At 36.4% G+C, this 22,181-nt stretch overlaps 1 protein-coding gene across 1 annotated transcript in view; it reads right to left on the bottom strand.

Moving 5' to 3' along the window:
- The window catches only part of SLC15A5 (solute carrier family 15 member 5), a 72,352-nt gene that overhangs the window by 24,294 nt on the left and 25,877 nt on the right, over positions 1-22,181 (bottom strand). The window contains exons 5-7 of the mRNA XM_073223122.1: positions 20,014-20,200; positions 8,354-8,542; positions 505-636 (exon numbers count right to left, since the gene is read on the bottom strand). Of these exons, the coding sequence (XP_073079223.1) occupies positions 505-636; positions 8,354-8,542; positions 20,014-20,200 (508 nt within the window). The remainder of the gene's footprint in view (positions 1-504; positions 637-8,353; positions 8,543-20,013; positions 20,201-22,181) is intronic.

The raw sequence follows: 22,181 nt of genomic DNA, 5'->3' as shown, positions 1-22,181 counted from the left end.
TCTTCTGACCAAAATATCATGGGAAAAACTTTCCAAAATCTTTTGTTATTCAACTCACAATTTCTCTTTGTTTGCATAGACAAGATTGCAGGAAAATGACAAAAAAAGATCATCCAGATATCCTATCCTATATTTACACAAGACTTACCTTTTCTGAGGATTATCTATGCCAGCTATGAGGCGTTATTGAATATGGCCTCATTGAAAGACCTAATAAGAATACAATAATGACCAATTTGTTTTAAAATACACTAAAAAAGACAGCAGACAGGGTCTCATGAGAAGTGACATTCTGTAATTACCTCCTCCTATCAAAAGAAAAACAATTCCCAGAAATTAATGAATACAGCAAGAGTCTATGTCCTATCTTAATTCTATCTTAATTGCAAAAGTGGATCAATTAAAAAAAAGACTACACTGCCAAAGTCCCTCTCTTAAGTTTTGTCTCCCAATTCTCTAGTCATCGAATCAATATATGTAAGCATACCATGAACCTGTTTTTACCTTCTGAGATGAGATACACCAACTCCACAAGCAGTGCTCCTGCGAAGCAACCAAGTCCATTGAATAGTGTCAAAAAACTCAGAGAGGTTCCTCTGATGGTACTTGGAACAAATCTGTATGATATTACAGAGACTGAGGGTAAAAGAGAAGGTCAGAATTTAGAACATTATCTCTAACGTACTTTCATAGATACTGCTCAAATGAGTGTTAATCATACCTCAAAGTTTACTGACACAGGAAAAATTGGGGTTGGACCTTGTTGAAGTTACTATAGTAAGATATGTTATGATGTTACAATTTACAGATGTCTACAAGGAATAAAATATGGCAAAACATACTCTTGTTCAGCTACAAGGAAAATCTGATTGCTCGATGTTTGAGTGTCTTAGTATATTCACTCAAATTTCACCCCAATTTGAATATTTCTTGTGAATTGTGGATTGAAGGGAGGCTTGTCCATGATAGATAATAATACGACAATCTATTGATAATGTGTATGATTCTGTGATTCTATATAAATCATTAGATTCTGATAATGTGTATGATTCTGTGATTCTATATAAATCATTAGATTCCCTCTGGAAAACTTGAATTTATTGAATTTATATTAAACTAGCCTGGAGGCTAAGACCCTGGACCCTGGAGTTAGACAAGATTATGCTAAAATCCCAGGTCAACCATTTACCACCTCTGTGATTTTAGTAAGTTACTTAAACTTTCTAAGCCTCAGTGTTGTTCTCTATAAAATGGGAATAATATCATTACTCATTTGCAGAAGGGCTATGGCTCTTGCTATAAGATATGTAAAGTGGTTATGACAATGCTGACTTGTAGGAACTGAATAAGGTTAGCTATTTTTAACAATATTAGTCTTACCAAGTCCCTGCTTGTGCAAGGCACTGTGTAAAGCCTTGCATTTTTAAATACACAAATTTAAATTTAAATAAGCATTAAAAGTATCCCATTTAAGAAAAGATTGTCTAAAGAGAGACAATAGCTTAAGTACTGGGTCTCCTAATGGTTATTTTTTTGCCCAAGTTGTTGTGGGGGTAATAGTAAATGGTGGCAAGAGACAGAAAGAAAATCATGGAGGAAAATTTTTCAAAAATTTCAATCAAAAATAATTTTTTGGTATCAGAAATAGATGAAACTAAGTATATATGATTTTTACATGCCATGTTTACATAACTATATTAAAATATGCATGGCAATCTTAGGGATACATGCTAAAATATTTACAATATTTATGAAAGTATGATATCTGGGATTTGCTTCAAAATTATGTAGCAAAGAGGAGGAGTGTGTGCAAATGAGGGCAGAGATGAGACAAGTTGGGCCGTGAGTTGAAAATGATTGAAGCTGGAATATGTAAACAAGGGAGTTTCCTTGTGTATGCAAGGCAAAACATTGTCAGGAAACATATTAAATAACATGGACAGTTTTAGCTTTGAGTGGTTGAATTAATGGATTTTTAATTTTCTTTTTTCCTACTCTTTTGGTACTTGGCAAGTTTTTCTACAATATGATAACATAAACATCACAGTTCATTTAAAAAAGAAAAGCGATGGTAGAAAACCTATGTGAAAATACTAACCCTTTAGTTTCCTTCTCTATAAGAAGAAAGAGATGTTATTAATCTCCCTCCTTTCCTTCTCAGGAAAATTTCACCCCTGGTTTATTCGTACTTTACCTCAGTAAAACTGCATGTATCCAGCACAGTTAAACGAACTTACAAATACCCCATGTAAATGGATTGACATTCCTTCCGGCATTCATTGAATAATTCTGTTGTGCTTTCTACCTGTCCTCCACATGTTTTTGTTTGTCATCCAATAAACATTTAAAGCAGCCCCTGTCTGTGCTCCAGGGTGAGTGCTGAGTGCCGGGGCTGAGGGTGGGAGAAGGCATTGGAGCATCTACCCTGGTTTTCAACTCTGAGAAGGCAGAGAGCAGAGAGATACATGCACAATGTGAAGGGCAGTGCTAAACGGGACTCAATACCACAGATACTTTTTGAAGGAGAAGATAGTGATAGTGATACATAAAATACCATGGAGGTGGGCTTCAAATACTAGTGGCAAGGGGCTGTGGATACCACAGCTCTCCTGGGGGGTGCAAATTGCCAGCAGGAGTCCGAGGCCACGCTTACAAGTGTTTTCAGGAAGATTCAAAGGAGAGCATGAAGGAAATGCCGAAGAGGCTTTGGGAGGAAACGACTCAGTTATAAAAAAGATTTGGCTTATGAACTTCCCTCTTTATAAGCATGAAGAGACAAACACCGGCAGAAAGACAAAGTAGGCGGATTTCTTTCACCGAGAAAAAGCAGACCGTACAAGCCCATTATTACTCTGCTAGTTAATTATTAATTCTGTGCTTTTCTCTTGCTAGAACTTCTGGTGTGGTATATAATTCATGAACGCACTTTGCCAGCTCTCTGCCTGCTGGTTAATCTCTCTTTGGTGTCATTTTAGTCGTGTTGAAAGTCTCCACTTGCCTTTAATAGGACTTAGCTTTTCAGGTCCTCGAATCTCCATTTTCAGGCATCTCCTTGCATGTTCTGATCTTTTTCGACTTTACTGATCATCAACTTGAGTTTTTAGGCTCCACGATACTTCTTTTAGCACATTGTAGCATAGATATTATCAGCCAGCCTGCCACTATTCTAAAATTCTCATTGCACTATGAAGACACAGTAAAAAATGTTCAAGGTTGTACGTGAAAGCTAGTCTTGCCAGTGAGAGCTGAAATGTGCCTCAGATGGGGGCTGGTTAGTGTTTGCTAAGATGCCCCATCACGCCAGATGCAAAATCTGCGAATTGTAGGGCCATAACCATCTTCTTGAGGCACCTGGTATTGGGGACTTGTTGCTGGAAAAATTTCTTTACTCTAATTTTTCTTATATAGTTTAAAATGTGTTTATTGTGTTTGATAAGAAGTTAATTTAAACATGTGGAGAAGCAGCCCAGCCCTAGAAAATGGAGTGTTATTCTATTACCACTTTCACATTCTGATTCTTTCCTCATCCCTAAAAAGCTTCAGCTCTGAGTCTCATGTCATCTGATTGTATCAGCTAGTACCTCCCTTTCCTGCTGTCGTCTGCCAGAATCTCTAGGACATCTTCTTCTGTTGGGTCATCAGCTCTTCTCTCCTTGTCTCGCTCTCCAGGTCTCCTCCTGCCTTAGTCCTTGGCAGTTTTAACACACAGGTGAATCAGCCTTCCAACCTTCCACCCTGTCAGATCTTGGTTTTTCCATCCCTTGATCTCCTCTCTGATGTCCTGTGCTCCACTCTACCTTAGTCACTCACATCCGTGGTTACACTCTGAACCCTGTACCCCAGACCAGGGGTTGGTGAAGTATGGTTAGGTGACATCCAGCCTGCCACCTATTTATAAATAAAGTTTTACTGGAAGTCAGCCTCATCCATTCATTACATGTTGTCTATGCTCACACACCACAATGACAGAATTGAGGAACAGAGGCTGGCAGTGTGCAAAGCCTATTTACTGTCTGACACTTTTTAGAAAGCTTGCCAACCCGTGCCCGAGACCAATCAACGTAACCGCCCCTTAATCTCAGCTTTGTGCGCCCCACTCTGATGGCGGCCCTCTATTGTCCCAGCTTACTCTCTACTGCTTGACCACAGAAATGCTCTACTCCTCCAGGACCTCCACTCCTTTGCTCCTTTCAGCACTCGCACCACTTTCATGCCCTTCATATTCTCACTACTCATTCTACCCAAGTTACCATCTGTGGCCAACTGTTATGATCACATTCCCCCATTCCTTTGTGTATCTCATGCCTTCTAGAACTTGACTGGTGAAACAATTCACTGTCTGCCAGCTCTGCTCCTATATCCGTGCAACCTAATGTGGCTGCAGAAAAACATATAACCATCCACCTGCAGCCCTCTGTCTCTCTGTAGATGAGAGGGCAACTCCATCTTTCCAGGGGCTTGGGCCATAATTTACATGTCATCCTTAACTCCTTTCTTTCTCTCATACCCTATTGGTTCTGTCTTCAAAACTTTAAACTAAACTTTGACCAGTTCTTGTTACCTATACTGCTACTTCCCTGGTTGGAGACACTCTTCGGTCGTCCCTGGATTATGGTCCCAATTCTTCTATCCTTTTCCTCACTATAGTATATTCTCCACAGCAGAGAGAGGGGTTCTTTAGAACTCTCAGTAATATCACGCCACTCCTTTTCCCATTTCCCTCAGAGCCCAAGGCAGGGTCTTTGAGATGGCCACTCCCACTCATGTCTTCCTTGTTCCTCCCTTCCTTACTCTCCTCCAGCTGCACAAGACCCTTTGCACTATCTTGCCAGACACATCTTTGCATTTACTGACTCCTCTGCCAGCAGCGACATTCTTTATAGATACTCATGTGGCTTCTTCAACTCTTTCAAGAACTCCCATTGAGGTCTATCCTGGCCAACTGCTCCCTCCTACCTTGGCCTTCCTGGTCTCTCTTATCCTGCTCTGTCTTATCTTTTCCTATAGCATTCGCCACTTAACATGCTCTATGTTTTAATCATTTGTTACATTTATCGTTTTTTATGTTTTTTCCCCTTGGTCAATTGTAAATTCTAATGGCATAAATTTTTCTTTTTTTTTTTTAAACTACTGTGTCTCAAGCAACTAGAGCAGTGTCGGCATATTACAAAACACCCACACAGTATTTTTTTAAATAAATAAACACAGGTTATAAGATAGCTGGGGTATATACTACTATAGTTAAGATACAGTCTGAAAAGTTCTGTATGTACATTTTTTCTTATGGGTCATCTCCAATGTACAGCCTGGCTTACTAGGGTGAAACATGTCCATTGAAATTTGGGGAGGATCCACCTTGCTCAATGTCATTAATGTATGACATGGTAATTTGAAAAATATACTTTAATTATACTGGTATGGAAATAGCCACAGATTTCAATTATCCTCTTACTCAATCAAAATATATTTATTGATCACCTACCCACTTTTCAGGAAGAACATAGAATAATATAAGGATGAACAAGAAGTATAAAAATCTTGATGTCAAGACTGTATATTCTCATGGTGAAAAGCAGGCACTAAATATACACATATAAATAATTTCAGATTCTGACAAGTGGCATAGAGAAAATAGAAATAGGGTAATGGGCTGGAAAATGATAGCATGACTGGGAAGCCTCTCTGAAGAGATGATCTTTGAGAAAACTCAATAATGAGAAGCCAGCTATTTGAAAACAAGGAAAGGGGATTCTAGGTCGAGAAAAGAGTAAGTACAGGAGCCTTGGGGCAAACATAAGTCTGACACTTTAGAAACACAGCATGAAAATCATCACATCGCTAGTGAAGTGGTCAAGGGGAAAAATGTCACAAGATGTAGCTGGAGCAGTACATGGAGGACAAATCATGTGGGGTCTTATTCATCATTTAAGGAATTTATCTCCAAAATCCTATTGTGGAATTTTAAGGAGGGGAATGATAGGACTTGTGTTTTGGAAAGTCACGATAGCTGTGTTGAAGAGAGTGAACTCATGGGGCAGGAGAGGAGGCAGGCAGACAAGTTGGGGGCTCTGGTAGAATGGTGTACCACCATCAGGGAGATGGTGGTGTGCACTAGGAGGACAGCAAAGAAGACAGTGAGGCAAGGCCAGATTTAGATTCTATTTCAGAGTAAAGACGAAGATTTTCTGTTGGATTGGAGGTGAAGGAAGAGGAAAAAACGTTATCTAGGTGACTCAGGTGAGGAAGACCCCATTCTTCTCTTACTAGCAGGTGTCCTGGTGTTCAGGTTGGCAGGTGTGATGCAGAAATGAACAGGACACTGGTGTTTGAGTACTTCGTCTTACACTATTAATAATAACAAGACAACATGTTATAGCTGCTCATGATTAAGTGTTGTCCATCTACTAGATACGCTACCTTTTCCTTTACATAAAAAACCATTGCACTTAGTTCTTACAACAATCCTTCCCTATTTTACAGATGGTAAAGCTCAAAAATGCAGAATAATTTTGCCAGGGACACATAGCTAGTCAATGGCAGAGCTGGGTTTGAACTCAGACCTGACTTTAAGACCACAGATATTAACCACTATACTGTACTGCTATCTGGGAGAGTAACTCTTGATTTTATGGTTCAGGACACCCTTTCACATTTTATGTCATTTACTTCTTATAGAGGAGCCCCCATTCCCATTGATTCTTTCACTAGTGCTATAATATAATTATAATTATTTCCATTTTAAAGTTCAAAAAGGTGAAGCTTAGAAATTAAGTGAATTCTCAAGGTCACACACTTGGTAAGTGGCAAAGTTGGAAATCAAAACAAAGTCTTCTGGTCCCTATGAACTCTATAGCTGATAAGTCAATCGATTTAGTTGGACCTCAGTTTTCTGATCATTAAAACAGGGAGTCATAGACTAAATGATTTATATTATATGACCTGCTTTTTAACAGTCTGCAGTTGTACCTCTCTGTTTTTTGTATGTTGAACCACTTGGGCTAAGTAGCTAGGAATTTCCTGATTATATTTAATCATCACCTTCATTAGTTACCTATCTTCACATCTAGCCTACAAAATTTTGCTGATTACTTCCAACAATTTTCTGAAAAAAAAAATCATCAGGGAAATTACAAATATTTGTGTAGTATCATTATTTTATACCTCTTTTGTATTCATGGTAGTGTCAAACAATGATATACACATCTTAGAATCTCATAAAATAATTGTTCATACAAATTATATGGAATGAAATGATATAAAATTATAAAAGAGAAGTGTCATACTTCTAATATGACTACAATTGCATAAGCTTTATTAATTTAATTTTAACATTTTTTCAATGAACTGTTTTGGTATGTGTATACATGTGTATATATATATATATATATATATATATGAATATATATCTCATATATATTTAAGGAATTTGGGAATAACTGAAGATAATAGAATAATTGAAGATTTAGACACAAGTGAAATGATTAGAACTGTCATTTAGATGATTACACTAAAGGTCATATGCTGAGCAAACAGAGTGGGAGAGATACTGGAGGTAGGAAAATAGTTAGGAAATTATAAAAATAATCTTGGTAAAGTATAACTGGGCCTTGATTTACAGTCAGGGGTCCCACTATAGGGAAATACAAAATGCAGTCAATTACACTGTTAAGCACACATGTACACACACAATACTCTATTGTAAGAAGTCACTGAAATATGTGATGGATTTTAAAGTGGCCAGTTTAATTAATATCAGCAACCTAGAAAATCCAGAAAACCCTGGATATTTAATAAAGTCATTTTGAACCTGTCTTAGGAAATACAAGTGCTCACTCACGCTTTATTTAAATTTAATCAAATTTAAAGACATTGAGTTATCTGGAAAATTGGGTCAAATTTTCATTTCATTTGCGTGTTTATACACTTTCAAAATATATTATGTCACTTTTGGAGGGAGTAGACATGTGAATTTATCCAAGAATAAAGGAGGGAGGTGGCAGAGGGAAAGTGTAAGAAAGGAGGGGAGTTTTTATCTAAGTATTTTGGAGTTGTCTTCTAGGTTTTAGCAGAATTTTTTCCTTTTTGCTGCATTTCTGACCAAATGGTTATTGCCTCTAACCAAATTAGTAAATGCTTCATTTCATCCATATTTAGGTAGAATTAATAACTCTTCTGTACGTGGTAGAGGAATGAAGAGAAGTTAAACATTTTTTTTAAAAAATGAGGGTGATAAACAGGCTTGCTCTGAAGCATTGTGGCAAATCTCCAGGGGTGATAGGTGGTCCAGGCTTGATGTGATGTGTTCTGCGTAAAGGTGCTGTGGTCTGACATGAGATATAAAACTGTTACTCACAGGCTGGGTTGACCAGTGTTTCAGCCACTCCAAGTAAAACGTACTGAAGAGAAAGGTGGAAACAGGGCATGGAGGAAACGGTGAGAACTTTGCCTAAAAGAGGCTGCTCCATTGGAGGGAAGTATTTTCTATGTATTTCGAAGAAGCCAGCCACCATCACAGACAGTGCAGCAGAAAGATTCCCAGCGACTGAAGGAAAGGAGAGCAAAAGAAAAACATTAGAGAAAGCCCAAAATCAGTGTGGTTAGACCACAGGATTTCTTAGACATTGACCCTAGGGGATGCTTCCCCAACATGTTTTTCTGCTCTGGGGGTACCCAGGTGCCAGCTAGCTGTGTTGTATGACTGTCCGGCTCTTGGCCTCTGTCTGTCTGAAACTGCTCTGTGGATTCCTTAAGTCTTGAGTTACTGGTTAGATGGCCTCAGGCACGTTATTTGACCTCATTATCACTTCCTCAGCTCTAAGTTCGGGTTAATGATGTTTACTTTGTAGGGTGGTTATGAGATTTAAATAAGACAATGAACTGGTATTATTTTAACAGTTCCTGGTAGCAATTAATAGCAATTATTGAAAATAAAGCAATAGTTTTGAACTTTTTTCCTGTAATAAGATATATCATTCCTGATAACGTTTTAAGACATACATGAATCAGAAATGATTTTGGGGAAATTTGAAATGAAATGATCTCTTGATAAGGTTTTAATCATTATTTAAAAGTAGCTTTGAAATAATCTGCAAGTGTTATCAGTCCTCTGTAGAAAAAGTAAAATAGCTATTAGCACTTTAAAAATTAGAAACTTTTGTTTAGGAAAAAATATATTAAAGGTATAAATGGAAACAATTGTTCAAATAGTGGCCCAGCTCTTCTCTTTCTTTTACTTTTAAGGAATTATCCAGGGAAGTTTGGTTGACAATAAGTAGGGATTTTTGTTACAATTATGTTACAGTTGTATCTACTGCACTGTTCCATTTCTCCATTTATCATTCATATTACTGAACTTAATCCCATCGTTAGAGGCAAACTTTAGCTTGATGGAATTTACTTGAAATTTAGAGATAGTCACATTTTGCTAACTTGCATAAAATTCCAGATAAGGCAAAGTTTCAATTAAAAAAAATCAATCTAATGTTTAAATAGCTTAGTGTTTGTTTTGGTTGATAGAGAAACTGGTAGATAAGTTTTTTGATTATATCTCAGCATTTAAATGTTTCCATAAAGTCTGTGTCCCCAGGAAAAAGAAGGTGTAAAAAAGGAGGATATCTGAAAAACAGTTACAAAATTTAGGAATTTTAAGTTTTTATTATCTTGAATTAAGTTCTATAAAAGCCCATTCACAGTGAATTAGATTTTGGTTCTGTAAACACCTCATATAAAATATGAATTTCAATATTTTTTTCTACCTTTAAGATCAAATTCATCACATAATTGCATTTATCTTGATTACTTGGAACATTACAGAGAAAGTGAGTTAATATGGCAATTCAATTTAATATTTACTCTTTTCCTGCCATATGCAAGGAAATTAGGTGCAGTTGGGGATATGAGATGAAAAACATCTGTTGTCATCGCAGACTCATATTCTATTGGGGAATGTAAGAAGACTTACATGGGAGAGATACTGGAGGTAGCAACATCGGAAGTTAAAAGGTAATTGTGGTAAAGTATAATGCGGGCTTGAGCTACAGTCAGGGCTACCACTTCCAGGAAATATAGAGGGTAGAAACACAAGATGCAATAGACTCCACTGATAAAAACATAGCAACTGAAGCAAGGAGCAAGGTGAAAGCAGATGTCAATGTTGAACACGTGTCCAGGTGAGACAATAATATGATAACACCCACAGCAGATATGGAGAAAATGAATTTGATTTTGAGTTGAGTTAGTGGTACAAAGGGGGTAATCTAAGATTAAGTGTTTAGAAAACAACTGAAATGTGAACCATAAGTCAGAAGATTGGTTGAGTTAAAGAGAAAGATTAATGAATTATCTGCATAGAGCTGTAATTTAGGGTCAAGTAAAATTGAAAGATGCTTAGGAAGGTAGAGAAGAAAACATCTAAGCAATGCCTTCAACTCTGCATTTGGCAGCAAGAAAAATAAGTGAAACCACTGAAAGAGAGGCCAGAAAGATGGGTAACATCTAAGGGAAGGATTCAAAGAGGAGGATACACATAATGCAAGTTTTGATCTTTCCCCCTAATCACTCCCCATCTCCTCCAGTACCTTCCTGTACTCAAGGCAGCAATCTGGGGTCCCTCTCTTTTTTCTCCTGCCTCCAAAGATATTAAATTATCTAGATTTTATTTCCAAAATGCATTGTGAATTAACTTGCTTCTCTCCATAGCCACTGCCATCATTCTAAGCCAAGTCATTATCATTTTAACCCAGACCATATACAAAAGCATATTAATTGGTTTACCTGTTTCTACTCTTGCCCACCTAAAACCTCTTAAGTACCTACCAGAGTTTTCTCACACAAATGAAAACTTAATGTTACTTGTCTGCTTAAATTCCTTCTATGGTTTCCACAAAGTTAGGGTGAAACCCAACATCTTTAACATGGCCTGGGTGACCTCACCTGGCTCATTCATTCTCTCTAATTATTGCTACTTTCTCTTCTCTGGCCACATTGGTCTTTGTTGTCTTTCTTCACTATCTTAAATTCTTTCCCACCTTAGAGCCTTTGTTTTTGCTCCTCCCTCTGAAATGTTTTTTCTACTCTTTACCTGATGATTATCCTTCAGGTATGTATTTCATAATCTAAATTAGATCCTATCTGTTCATCTGCCCAGAGTATCCATTTTGTTCACCAGACTTACCACAATTTGAATTTAAATTGAATTTTTGGTGTGTTCATTTGTACCATGCCTGTTTCAATGACTTGACTGGAACCTTCATGAAAACAGAATCCAAGTTTGTCTTGTTTACCAGTCGTTACTACCAAAAAAAGTGTCCTGATTCACAGTACGCAACATGCATACACACACACACTACATACATATATAACTTAATAAACAAATGAGTAAATGAGCATAGAGTTAAATACTGTGAGATATAAAGGAATTAAAACAGGTGACAAGTCAATAGGATTGATGAATGGATTATTGATTATCTTTTAACTCAACAGAACTCCTGTGATGAAATCAGAAAGTAAGGTGGTAGAGAATCAGTGGGTGGCAAGTATGTGAGAGTAGTATCATCCATTCTTTTTAGAAGTTTGGGGTGTAAGAAAGAACTGAATAGACATTTCTCCGAAGGAGACATACAAATGGTCAACAGGTGTATGAAAAGATGCTCAGCATCACTAACCATCAGAGAAATGCAAATCTACACCACAGTGAGGCATCACCTCACACCTGTTTGAATGGCAGTTATCAAAAAGATAAGAAACAAGTGTTAAGAATGTGGAGAAACAGGAACCTTCCTACAGTGCTGGTGGGAATGTAAATTGGTACAGTCACTCTGGAAAACAATATGGAGGTTTCTCAAAAAAATAAAAATAGAAGTTTCATATGATACAGCAATTTTACTTCTAGGCATACACCCAAAGGACTTAAAATCAGGATCTTGAAGAGATACCAGCATTTCCATATTCACTGCAGCATTATTTGCAATAGTAAAGATATGGAAACAACACAAATGTCCATTAGTGGACAAATGGGTAAAGAACATGTAGTGTATACATACAGTGCAATATTATTAAAAAAAGAAATCCTGCCATTTATGACAACATGGATGAACTGGGGAACATTATGCTAAGTTGAAATAAGTCAGAAACAGAAGGACAAATACTACATGATAATCCTTATGTGTGGAATAAAAATAAACTCATAGAAGCAGAGAGCAGAATTGTAGATGCCAAGGGATGGGGGAGGAAAAACTGGGAGGTATTTAGTCAAAGGGTACAAAGTTACAGTAATACTAAGGGAATGACTCCTGCAGATCTACTGTACAGCACAGTGCCTACAGATAATAATACTCCATTTTTTACCTAAAAATTGGCTAAGAGGATAGACTTTGTTTTATGTTCTTATGACACAGTTATAAATTATTGTTTGTATATTTATATACAAATATATTTCACAAATATAATATATACCATAGTATTATAAATTAATAAAGAGGGGGATAAAACTTGTGAAGGTAATCTTTGTGTATGGCATAGCTTATGGTGATGATTTCATAGATGTATACTTATCTTCAAACTTACCAAATTGTATGCCTCAATAAAGGGTTTTTTTTTAAAGGATTTATTGGATTATTTTATGAGGGTCCAGTATCTGATCAATAGTAATTGAAAAAAGAAGTACAGAGAAAATAAAGGTGGGGAAATCATATTTAAATATATAGGAAAATTCTTCAGATTGAAAGAGCTTATTTGGTGGTTTCAAGGGTTGAAAAGACCTCCATCAAGGTGTCTAATAATATGACATTTTAGAATGTCATGGGTAGAGAGTAGAGCATTCCTGTTGGGAAAAGAGGTCATAGACACAGGAATGAGCACCAGAAGGCAACAGGACTTCTCAATAGTTATTCAAGATTTTTGATGACAATTGAGCACTAAGTTTAAAATTCTCAAGAAAATGATTTTTAATCTAGAATTCTCAAGAAAATGATTTTCAATCTAGAATTCTCAAGAAAATGATTTTCAATCTAGAATTCTATGTACAGCCAACTAAGCAAGGATCAGAGTAAAAGGAGGACTTTGTAGTTGTGTAAGTTCTTGGAGAATTGACTTTCCATGACTTAGGAAGTTTGAAGATAAATGGTAATAGAAGAGGGAGTAAAGCAAGACAGAGGAAGAGAGACGAGCTGGAGCCTGACAGAGGGGAGCAGCATGCAGCAGATGTGGAGGGCCGTGGTCGGGACAGAGAGTAAGGACACGGAGGTCCACAAGATCTCCAGAGGAGAAGGGGCCTTTAGTACGTTACCCTGTATGTTTTAGCATTGGGAAAAAGCTAGTGATGGCATGGTGAAACTGGTAGAACAGTTTGAAAATTAAAAAAAAAAATTAGTTGGGTAATTGAGAGAAATCACATACTTTTAAAGTAAAAAGACACCAGGTCTCTGCATGCCAAGAGGGAAGGCCCTGTGAGGACAATGAGAAGGTGGCATCTGAAAACCAAGAAGAGAAGCCTCCGGAAGAACCGAACGTGCCGGCACCTTGATCTTGGACCTTTACCATTCAGAACTGTGAGAAATAAATTTCTGTTGTCTAAGTTGCCTCGCCTGTGTTGTCTTACTTTAACAGCCCTTGCAAATTAATTCAGCTATGTTCAGGATATTGCATAAAAGTTGTTGAAACTGCACAAATTATGTTGTCCATGATAATCATATACACTTTAAGGAAAGTCTTGAGGTGGGTGGGAATAAGTTTTCAACTTCCTTTGCTTTCTTATTTTTTTGGTTATCACCTGTGCTGTGTAAAAAGACTTACCTGTTATCCAGGAAAGTTTATAGCATTGTAGGCAATAGTTTAGACAAGAGATCAGCAAGTTTTTTTTCTTTAAACGGCCAATAATAAATATTTTAGTTTTTGTGGGACAAAAGGCAGAAATTTGAAGATAGGTAGGTACTTATGTAACAAGAGATAGAATAAATTCTACACAGTTTTTACTGATGCACGTCAAAATAATAATTATTTTTTTGGGAGGTGATGCAATTTCACTGAAGTGATGTTCAAAGTTATTATTTCTTATCCTTAAATCAATTGCAAATGTTCATCCATGGAAACAATTTTTAGTTTGCAAGGCAGTGTGAAGACAATTGGTAGGCCAGATTTGGCCCATGAGTTCAGGGGGTTGGCCAAATCCTGGTTTGGTTGGCATCAGTTTCTCCTGAATTTCATCTGTAACCTGATGAGAAACCGTGGCATTTTTACCAGGGTTACTGCTCTGTGTATACAGGCACGAGAGCAGTCTTTTGGCGTCTTCCTCTGTCTTTGATATGCAAAGTATGGTTCCTGACCAGTTGTATAGGTATCACCTGGGAGCTTGCTAGATGCATAATCTCAAACTCCACTTTAGAATAACTGCATTTAAACAAGATCCCTAGAACATTCCTATACACATAAAACTTTTGAGAAGTTCTCACTCCAGCACAGAACACTGAGACCTCATCTAGAAAAACCAATGAAAGAGAGTTCTCCAGATAATTTCACGCAAAGCACAAATGTTTAACTCATTTACCCAGATATTTCAGGGCAAAGCCTATTTTACCTGAAGGATCTAGCTAACTACATTTGCTTTTCATTGGCTACTGCACTCTGGTGCCAGTTAAAAAATGACTTTTAAAAAATTCCAAACAAAGTTTGACTCCAATCTAAATGTAATCCACTCCATTTGTACTCTTAACTTCTATGAGATCATAACTTGTCCAGAGCAGAGTGCATTTTAAACTTTTAGCAGATCTGTATTTACAAGATAAAGTACATGGTTCCAAAGGAGATAGTATATTCAGGTAAATAATGCATGTTTTAATATTGACTGTGTGGTTGTACACAAATTCATAAGGGTCTTGAAGCTCTTACAGTTAATTCTATTATCCTACTATGTAATAATTTTCCAAATTAGGCCACAATGAAATAAAAGAAAGTCAGAGCTTTCAAATTAGGGTTGCCATTTCGTATTGAAACAAAAATCTAATACCAAAAAATAGATATAGTAAGATTCTTCAGTTATTGGCTCAGTTTACTGACTGAGCAAAGTATGGGTTTTTTTAATGGGTAATTTGATGTATTAGTCTCTGATATGTAACACAGCCATAAGTATGAAATTCTATTGAGCCGTGATCCATGATTTTGGCAAATTCCCAGAATAGAAAATTCTGGGAAATTTCTCACATGAGCAATTCCTCAAATTGCTTATGTGAGAACATACTGGTGTCCATAAACCACTCTCACAGAGGCAGCTATAATTTTATTGTCATATGTATCTGCTGCCTTTGTGGACGATATTTCTCACCTGCTGTTGGAATGGAATTTTTTTTACTTTTATTGTATTTCCTATTAGTGGTGTGTTCCTGTATTTGAACTGAGATATCCATATTCTGTCTTTTGTTTCTCTTTAGACAACTGGGACTCATTTCAGGAGATTTAGTTTCAGTTTGTGTTTTAATTTCTGACTATGAACAGGTAACTCATTTACATGGAGATCAGATACACAAATATATCTTTAGGGCATCAATTATTGCTTCAGATGCTCTACTAGATGGTCTACTTCACCACCAACTTAATTCCAGTGTTAATTTAAACTTTAAAAATAAGAACCTGAGAACACTGATATGCTTGTTATTAAACAAATGAACAGTTGGATGAATGAGTAGTTCAGGCTAGATATTTACACGTTACATCCTTTAGTGTTTACAGACCTCTTCTGATTAGGTGCTGTGCAGTGGCTGGGTGCTGCGATGTGCCTTTGAAAAGTGTATTAGTTCTAAAACCGTAATAGAGAAAATGTAGTTTTGCTAAAATAATCCCACTTTTGATGAAGGTGCTTGGATCCTTGACTTGGTTTTTAATTTATTAAACACTTTGGTTCCCACTGAAAAAGGAACTTTATATCACTGACAATGGTTGGAACTCATAGGAAGTTACTGGTTATGTAAAAAGGGACTGATACCTAGGCTGATTCTATGCCACAAAGGTCTTGGAGTTAGAATTTGAATTTTCATGTTTTTATTTTAAAGAGGAAGGTCTGGCAGATACCTGAATATACTTCAACCTCATTTCAATTTAAATGTTACTTAAAAACCAAGGTAGTTGCTACCTACTGTGTTGCGCACTTATGCTTTGTGTACGGCTTAATAACAATCTTAATTAGGCTAATTTTAGTCAGATTAATACTTGTGTGTGTCAGCACTAACTACTAAATGCCACATACTGCAGGCTTTTAATTAATGCTAAGGAAAGGAAATACAGTGTAAACGTTTTGAACTTAAAAAGGCTAAAATGAAGTATGTTCAATTATGACAAAGGATAAATCACGATGATAGTACTGATTCTAGATTTTCAGTGAATGAAGGTTGACTTTTAAATAGATAAATCTGCTCCCATGTAATGTTAGGAAAATGCTGTCTTGATAAAATGCTCTGACAATATCAAGCCTCTACCTTTCACAGTTCTGGAAGATTTGGTGATTTTTTATAGTTGGTACTGTGATGTACTTGATTTCTTTAGGTGATAAAGGCTCACGAATGTCGTATCTTGAATCAGAAACTCCTCTTTCGTTGCAATGTTTATGACCCAAATAAAGAAAGTAAGTTTATTTTTTCCTTTATTCAATTTCTAGTTTAACAGAGTGAGATTTCCCCATCCCTCACTCTAGCCTGGGCTGTGACTATCCATGCCAAACACTAGGTATTGTCATTGTCTGCCTCCTTAAACATGACGATCCCTGGAAGAGTAATGATGGGATGTGGAATGGGGGGGGAGCCCTACAGAGTAACTGCCCACTTTGGGGACCAAAGGATTTTTTCATTCACTTCATAGTCTAAATTGGAGATGGCAGTAAGGATCCAAATTAACAGTGATAATTTAACTTCTATAGTCTTATCAGCTATGGATAGCTGGTAAAGAAATAATAATAATAATAATAATAATAATAATAATAATAATAATAATAATAAATAATAATAATGATAATGCTGTGGCCTTAGAAGACCTGAATTCAAATGATTCTTATTATCTTTGAGACCCCTGACTTATTAAATGATAATTTATCATGAAGTTAAATGGGATATGTATATATATATATATACATATATATATATATGAAGATGCCTAGTTTCAAATTAGCCTCTCATAAATATTTGTTTGTTCACAATTTACGTACTTATATACTTCACACACATTTTCAAGGCACATGGGTTCAAAGTGAAAGGGAATTTTAATATTAGACTAATTCAGTTATGTAAATTACTGCCAAAGAGTACTGTAAGTTTATGTCTTAATAAAACATGTTCATTTTCTATAATCATAAGCAGAATATGGAAAACTTAAGCAAACATCTAGTTAAAAGGATGCAGCCCCATCACAAGTTTTTCTATTCCCATAGCAAAATATTATGCAAATAAGTGAACAAGTATGTTAATGAACAAATGAAGGGAGTCTGGCTTAGAGGTAACTGAATTCAGTGTTCTGTACTCAGAAAGAACAGAGCTCAGGTTTTGTTTTTTTGAAATGAGTCTAGATTTCCTTTTTCTTGCCTGACAAGTCTGTTCTTGAAGGAGAATTTTAGTTCATTAACATAAAACAATTTATTAGATAGCTCTAACTTTACTCTATCCATAGAAAAACCATACTTCTCCTTAAGACTTGCATTGATTTCAAATATGCAAGAATGGAAAATTGTCCAAGAAAAAGTTGCTCATCTTTAGAGTGAATTTAAGATTTCTTATTCTGTTAAATAGACCCATAAATAGTGACAACAGACTGTTGGTTACCATGGAGGGGGTATGGGTGATATAGGTGAAGAGAATAAAGAGGTGCAAATAATTACAAAATTGCATTCACTTCATAGTGAATTACAAAATTAGTCAAAGGAATGGAAATACAGCATAAAAAAATATAACCAATAATATTGTAGTATCTTGGTATGGTAGCAGGGGTAACTACACTTGTGGTGAGCTTTTAGTAATGTATATAAGTATCAAATCACTATGTTGTACATCTGAAACCATTATAATATTGTATTTCAACTATATTCCAATAAAAAATATTTATTTTCAGAAAGGATTTCTAATGTAGTTCTATCAGCCATGTTGTGTAGCACATTTTCCTAAATAGCCCAATTGAAAAAAATTTCAGTAATGAAGCATAATTTAGGAACTTCAGACTGGATTTTCCTAATACTGTACAAGACTGCTGGTATTTTGCAATATAAATTTACCCCAATTTTGTTCTGCATTCATTCTGTTTTACATGTATTTGCTAAGTATATTCACAGTGTCTTACTTTTCTTTTGTATCTTCAAATAGTGCTGGGCATTCACTAAATACCAGTTATTGACAGACAAAAAAGCACCTATTGAGATTTAAGAATTGTCAAAACCTATTAGGATTTATAGTTTGCCTAAACCTATTACAACAAATAATGTCAGGGTTTCTGGCTTAAGAAATAAATCACAAAGGTTATGTACTAAAGACTATAACTGAAGATAATAAAATAAACTGAGGAAAGTTTAGTCACTGAGTTCTTTCTAAAAACAATCTACCCTATAATGTGACCTGGAGTGACCTTGTTGAAAGCTTCGGTGAATAACAGGAAGCATGCACCCTAAAATGTAGCTTCTATATAAAGAGAAACAGTAAAAAAATAATAATGAGTTACTAAAGGTCTGCATGGTCTCCACAAATCTCTAAAACGGAGGAATTTAAAATAAGGTCAGCCAAGAGAAGAGAATCTTCTAGATGCCTGACTCTATCTATTTCAATGGAATTATTTCTCAAGCAGTTAATAAGCTTGCCATTACATGATATTTCTTAAGAATTTCAAATTCCCTTTGCTTTCTTTTTATGCCCAATAAGCAATTAAGCTGGTCCTTCGCAAATGATGGCTCAATATTAGCCAACATTTACGGAGCTTTCACTACATGTCAGACTCTGCTGCAGGTGCTGATGTCATCCTGAGTGACTTCAAAAGTCTTACAGAACAAAGGGACTCAAAATTTGTCTAGAGTTCACCCCTTGGTGAAAAAAATAACTGAGCTAGAAGACGAGAAAGGTTAGGTGGCTTTTCGAAGTCACCCCAAAGCAGCTCAGCGGTGGAACCGTGGCTGAGACCAGGTCTCTGGTTGCTTGGCTTTATTGTACCAGTGCCTGTCTTCCTGCTCCTTGGCGGCGCTGGAGGGACCCAGCTCAGCAGAGGGGCATGTAATCAGGAGGGACTTCAGCTCCTTCCCCATTTCAATTGGGGACATTTTATTTTATGGTCTATTAATTGTGTTCTGAGTAAGAGGTCCTAAACTTTTTCACTTTAAAAAAGGAAAGTAAAGCTTTGATGTTCTCAACCATAACAGCAACAACAAAATGGTAATTATATGAGGTAAAGAATATAACTAACTATGTTACTGCGGTAAATGTTTTACAATATATACATGTATCAAATCATCACATTGTACACTTTAAACTTGCACAGTGTTATATGGCAGTTATATCTCAATCAAGCGGGAGAAAATCTTTGAAAATTATTACTATACAGCCTTACTATTTGGGGAGGTACTATATTGAAGTTGTGAATCATGGTACTAATTTTTCATACATTTTGTTACTGGTTCAGAAGTTAATGCCACCCAAGTATAGCCTGGCATTATTTTTATAGGTTCATTACCTGTGTTAATTTTTAAGAACATACTCTTAACATGCACTTGGTAATAACAATCACCTTACTTGAAGAAGGATAGGCTGTTTGGTCTATTTGGAAATTTCACCATGTATTTATATCAGGTGTGTCTTCTGAGAAAACATAAAAGGATGGGAAGGAAATGCTGACGTCTGCACAGAGACTTGATAAGCTGGAGGTTATCACTCCAAAACTCATCTTCTTCCCAATTTGTCTAAACTGGACTCTACTTCACAGCATATAGCTAGCTTAGATCTCAGCAGAATATATTTTATTTGAAAAGTTGCAGACATTTCACATGACACGGTAAATTGTACTTACTAATGCATGCTGACACACATGCCCCATCTCTCTTAGAGGGAAAAAGGCAGTTGCTGACATAATCCAGAAAAGGAGCCAGGATTAACAGTGGTAGGATACTGATGACATTCATTACTGCAACTGGCAGAAGAAATCCATCCAAATTCAGGTTGGAATTCATGGTCTGCAGATAATATCCTGAAGGAATCTGTATGTGAGTGGGGAAGCAGCCATGCATTAAGAGGGTGGTTTAACTTTGGAGAAAGCATTCTATGGTAGATGCCTTGCCCCTTGCTTGTGCTCTGATGTCCCCTGGCTCTTCAAGATCCCAGTTATGAGTTGACTAAGGGCGGTAGGAGGTCTGTTTAGTCAATTGACAATAAATACCACTGTTTCTTTATGGAAGAATCTCTTGTCATATCTATTTTCTTAATTTTCTTATGAAAAGTAAAAGTGGCCCTAATTTTGTGCTGAGGATGACAAATGAGAAATCACAAACTTAAGTTTTGGATATAAGCAAATGGACTTTTTTTTTCATACAATAAAGGAAAATCCAGTAAAAAGTATTAAGGGCATTTGTTTTCACCCTGGTGAAAACAAGTTTTGAGCCAGAACAGGTCTTTTAAATAGCTTCTGATTTGGTGGCAAAATAGATAGGCACGATTTTTTCCTAAGATGTGGGGTCCAGTGTAGTGTAGAAACGCAGTACTTGTTGTAGGCTGTCTTGTGGGCTATCTGGATTGCCTCGTTTCTAATATGAGCCAAGTAACATGAAAAAGAGAGAAAGGAGAGAGAGAGAGAGAGAGAGAGAGAGAGAGAGAGAGGAGAGAGTATATACTAGTGTCTTTACTCTCCTTTTGAATTAATTATGTGGCACCAGCAGACCACAAAGGAAACTGCCTGAAAGAAGCTTGCATGAAGAAGTAGCAGATAAGAAATGAGAAAAGAAAACATTCCTGCCCCAACCAAAACCTTCAGTGTAGTGTTAGAATCTCTTCATTTTGAAACCCTAAGACTAACTAAACCTCTAGGTGTAACTTGGAATCTCTTCCTATATTCTTGTTAGGTTACAACATCAGAGCTAAATTAAAGTACTGTGTCATGAGAAAGGGGCATGTCCTCACTTTTCTAGTTCATTAGTTTTGCTGCAATCATTCATCATTATCATTAGTAGCACATAGGATCTCTTTAATTCCCAGTGGAACAGAAGCTGAGAGGAGGTCAACCTGAGTCTTGTCCTTGACAAATGGATTCTCCAAACAATTTTTCTTATGGTGCATGCTCTACATTAGGATTCTAGCCTTAGCACCAATTTGGAAGAGCAGCTTGGCTCAAAGAACTTCTTGTTTGAAACCTTCACTAACTCCTTCTTTATTGTCAATTGTACAGCTTGGGAGGGTATAAGGAGGGTCAGAGTCATTGGTCAGTACAGCTATTAATAAGCCCACCGCTTGTAAAATGAGCCTATTGCACTTAACTGCCTAAACTTAGGAATGGACTACATTTTCACTTAAATTCTTTCTATGTGAAGTTTACCCTGATGGTAATTTATCTCCCAATCTTTAATTTGACCCTTAGGATGATAAACAAGGATTGCTTTGGTTGGATACAGATGGCAAGAGTGAAGAGAACTTTAGACAGTTCTGCCCTTGCTCAGTAAAATTATTAAGCATGTATTCCTCAATCAGAGGAGAATGAATGATGTTTTTTTAAAAAAAGTGCTGGCAGCTGAACTACCCTAAGACTGAAAGGCTCCCAGCGTAACTTGGAAGTTTCTGTTACTGATTTCAAATGAGAATTATTGTTAATAGGAATAAAGTTATTATCGGCATGAATCACAGACACAGAAACCTGTTAACTTAATAATGTGGCAAATGTACTATTAATCTTTAGTGAAGCAATATTAATATATTGCCTAATCTAAGAAAAGGCTCCACTGTCTTGAAAGCTTGAAATCATTTCTGCTTCTGCCTCAAGTTCTGAAATCATCCCCTTTTAAAATTTTAAATACTTTTATTTCATACAAGCCTCTGAGTATTCAGAAATAAGTGCTGTCAATAGAGATTCATTTTCACCTTTGAGTGGCCAATAATGTCAAATGGCAGCATCCCTGGCCTGAATATCAACATATTTTAAATGTGTGCCTTGGAACTGAAGGTCAATAATGGCTACAAATTTAAAATATGGGA

Source organism: Manis javanica, chromosome 15, assembly GCF_040802235.1.
Source record: "Manis javanica isolate MJ-LG chromosome 15, MJ_LKY, whole genome shotgun sequence".
Classification (NCBI taxonomy): domain Eukaryota; kingdom Metazoa; phylum Chordata; class Mammalia; order Pholidota; family Manidae; genus Manis; species Manis javanica.
The sequence above is the reverse complement of the archived record's forward strand: the minus strand, read 5'-3'. Positions and strand labels throughout refer to the sequence as shown.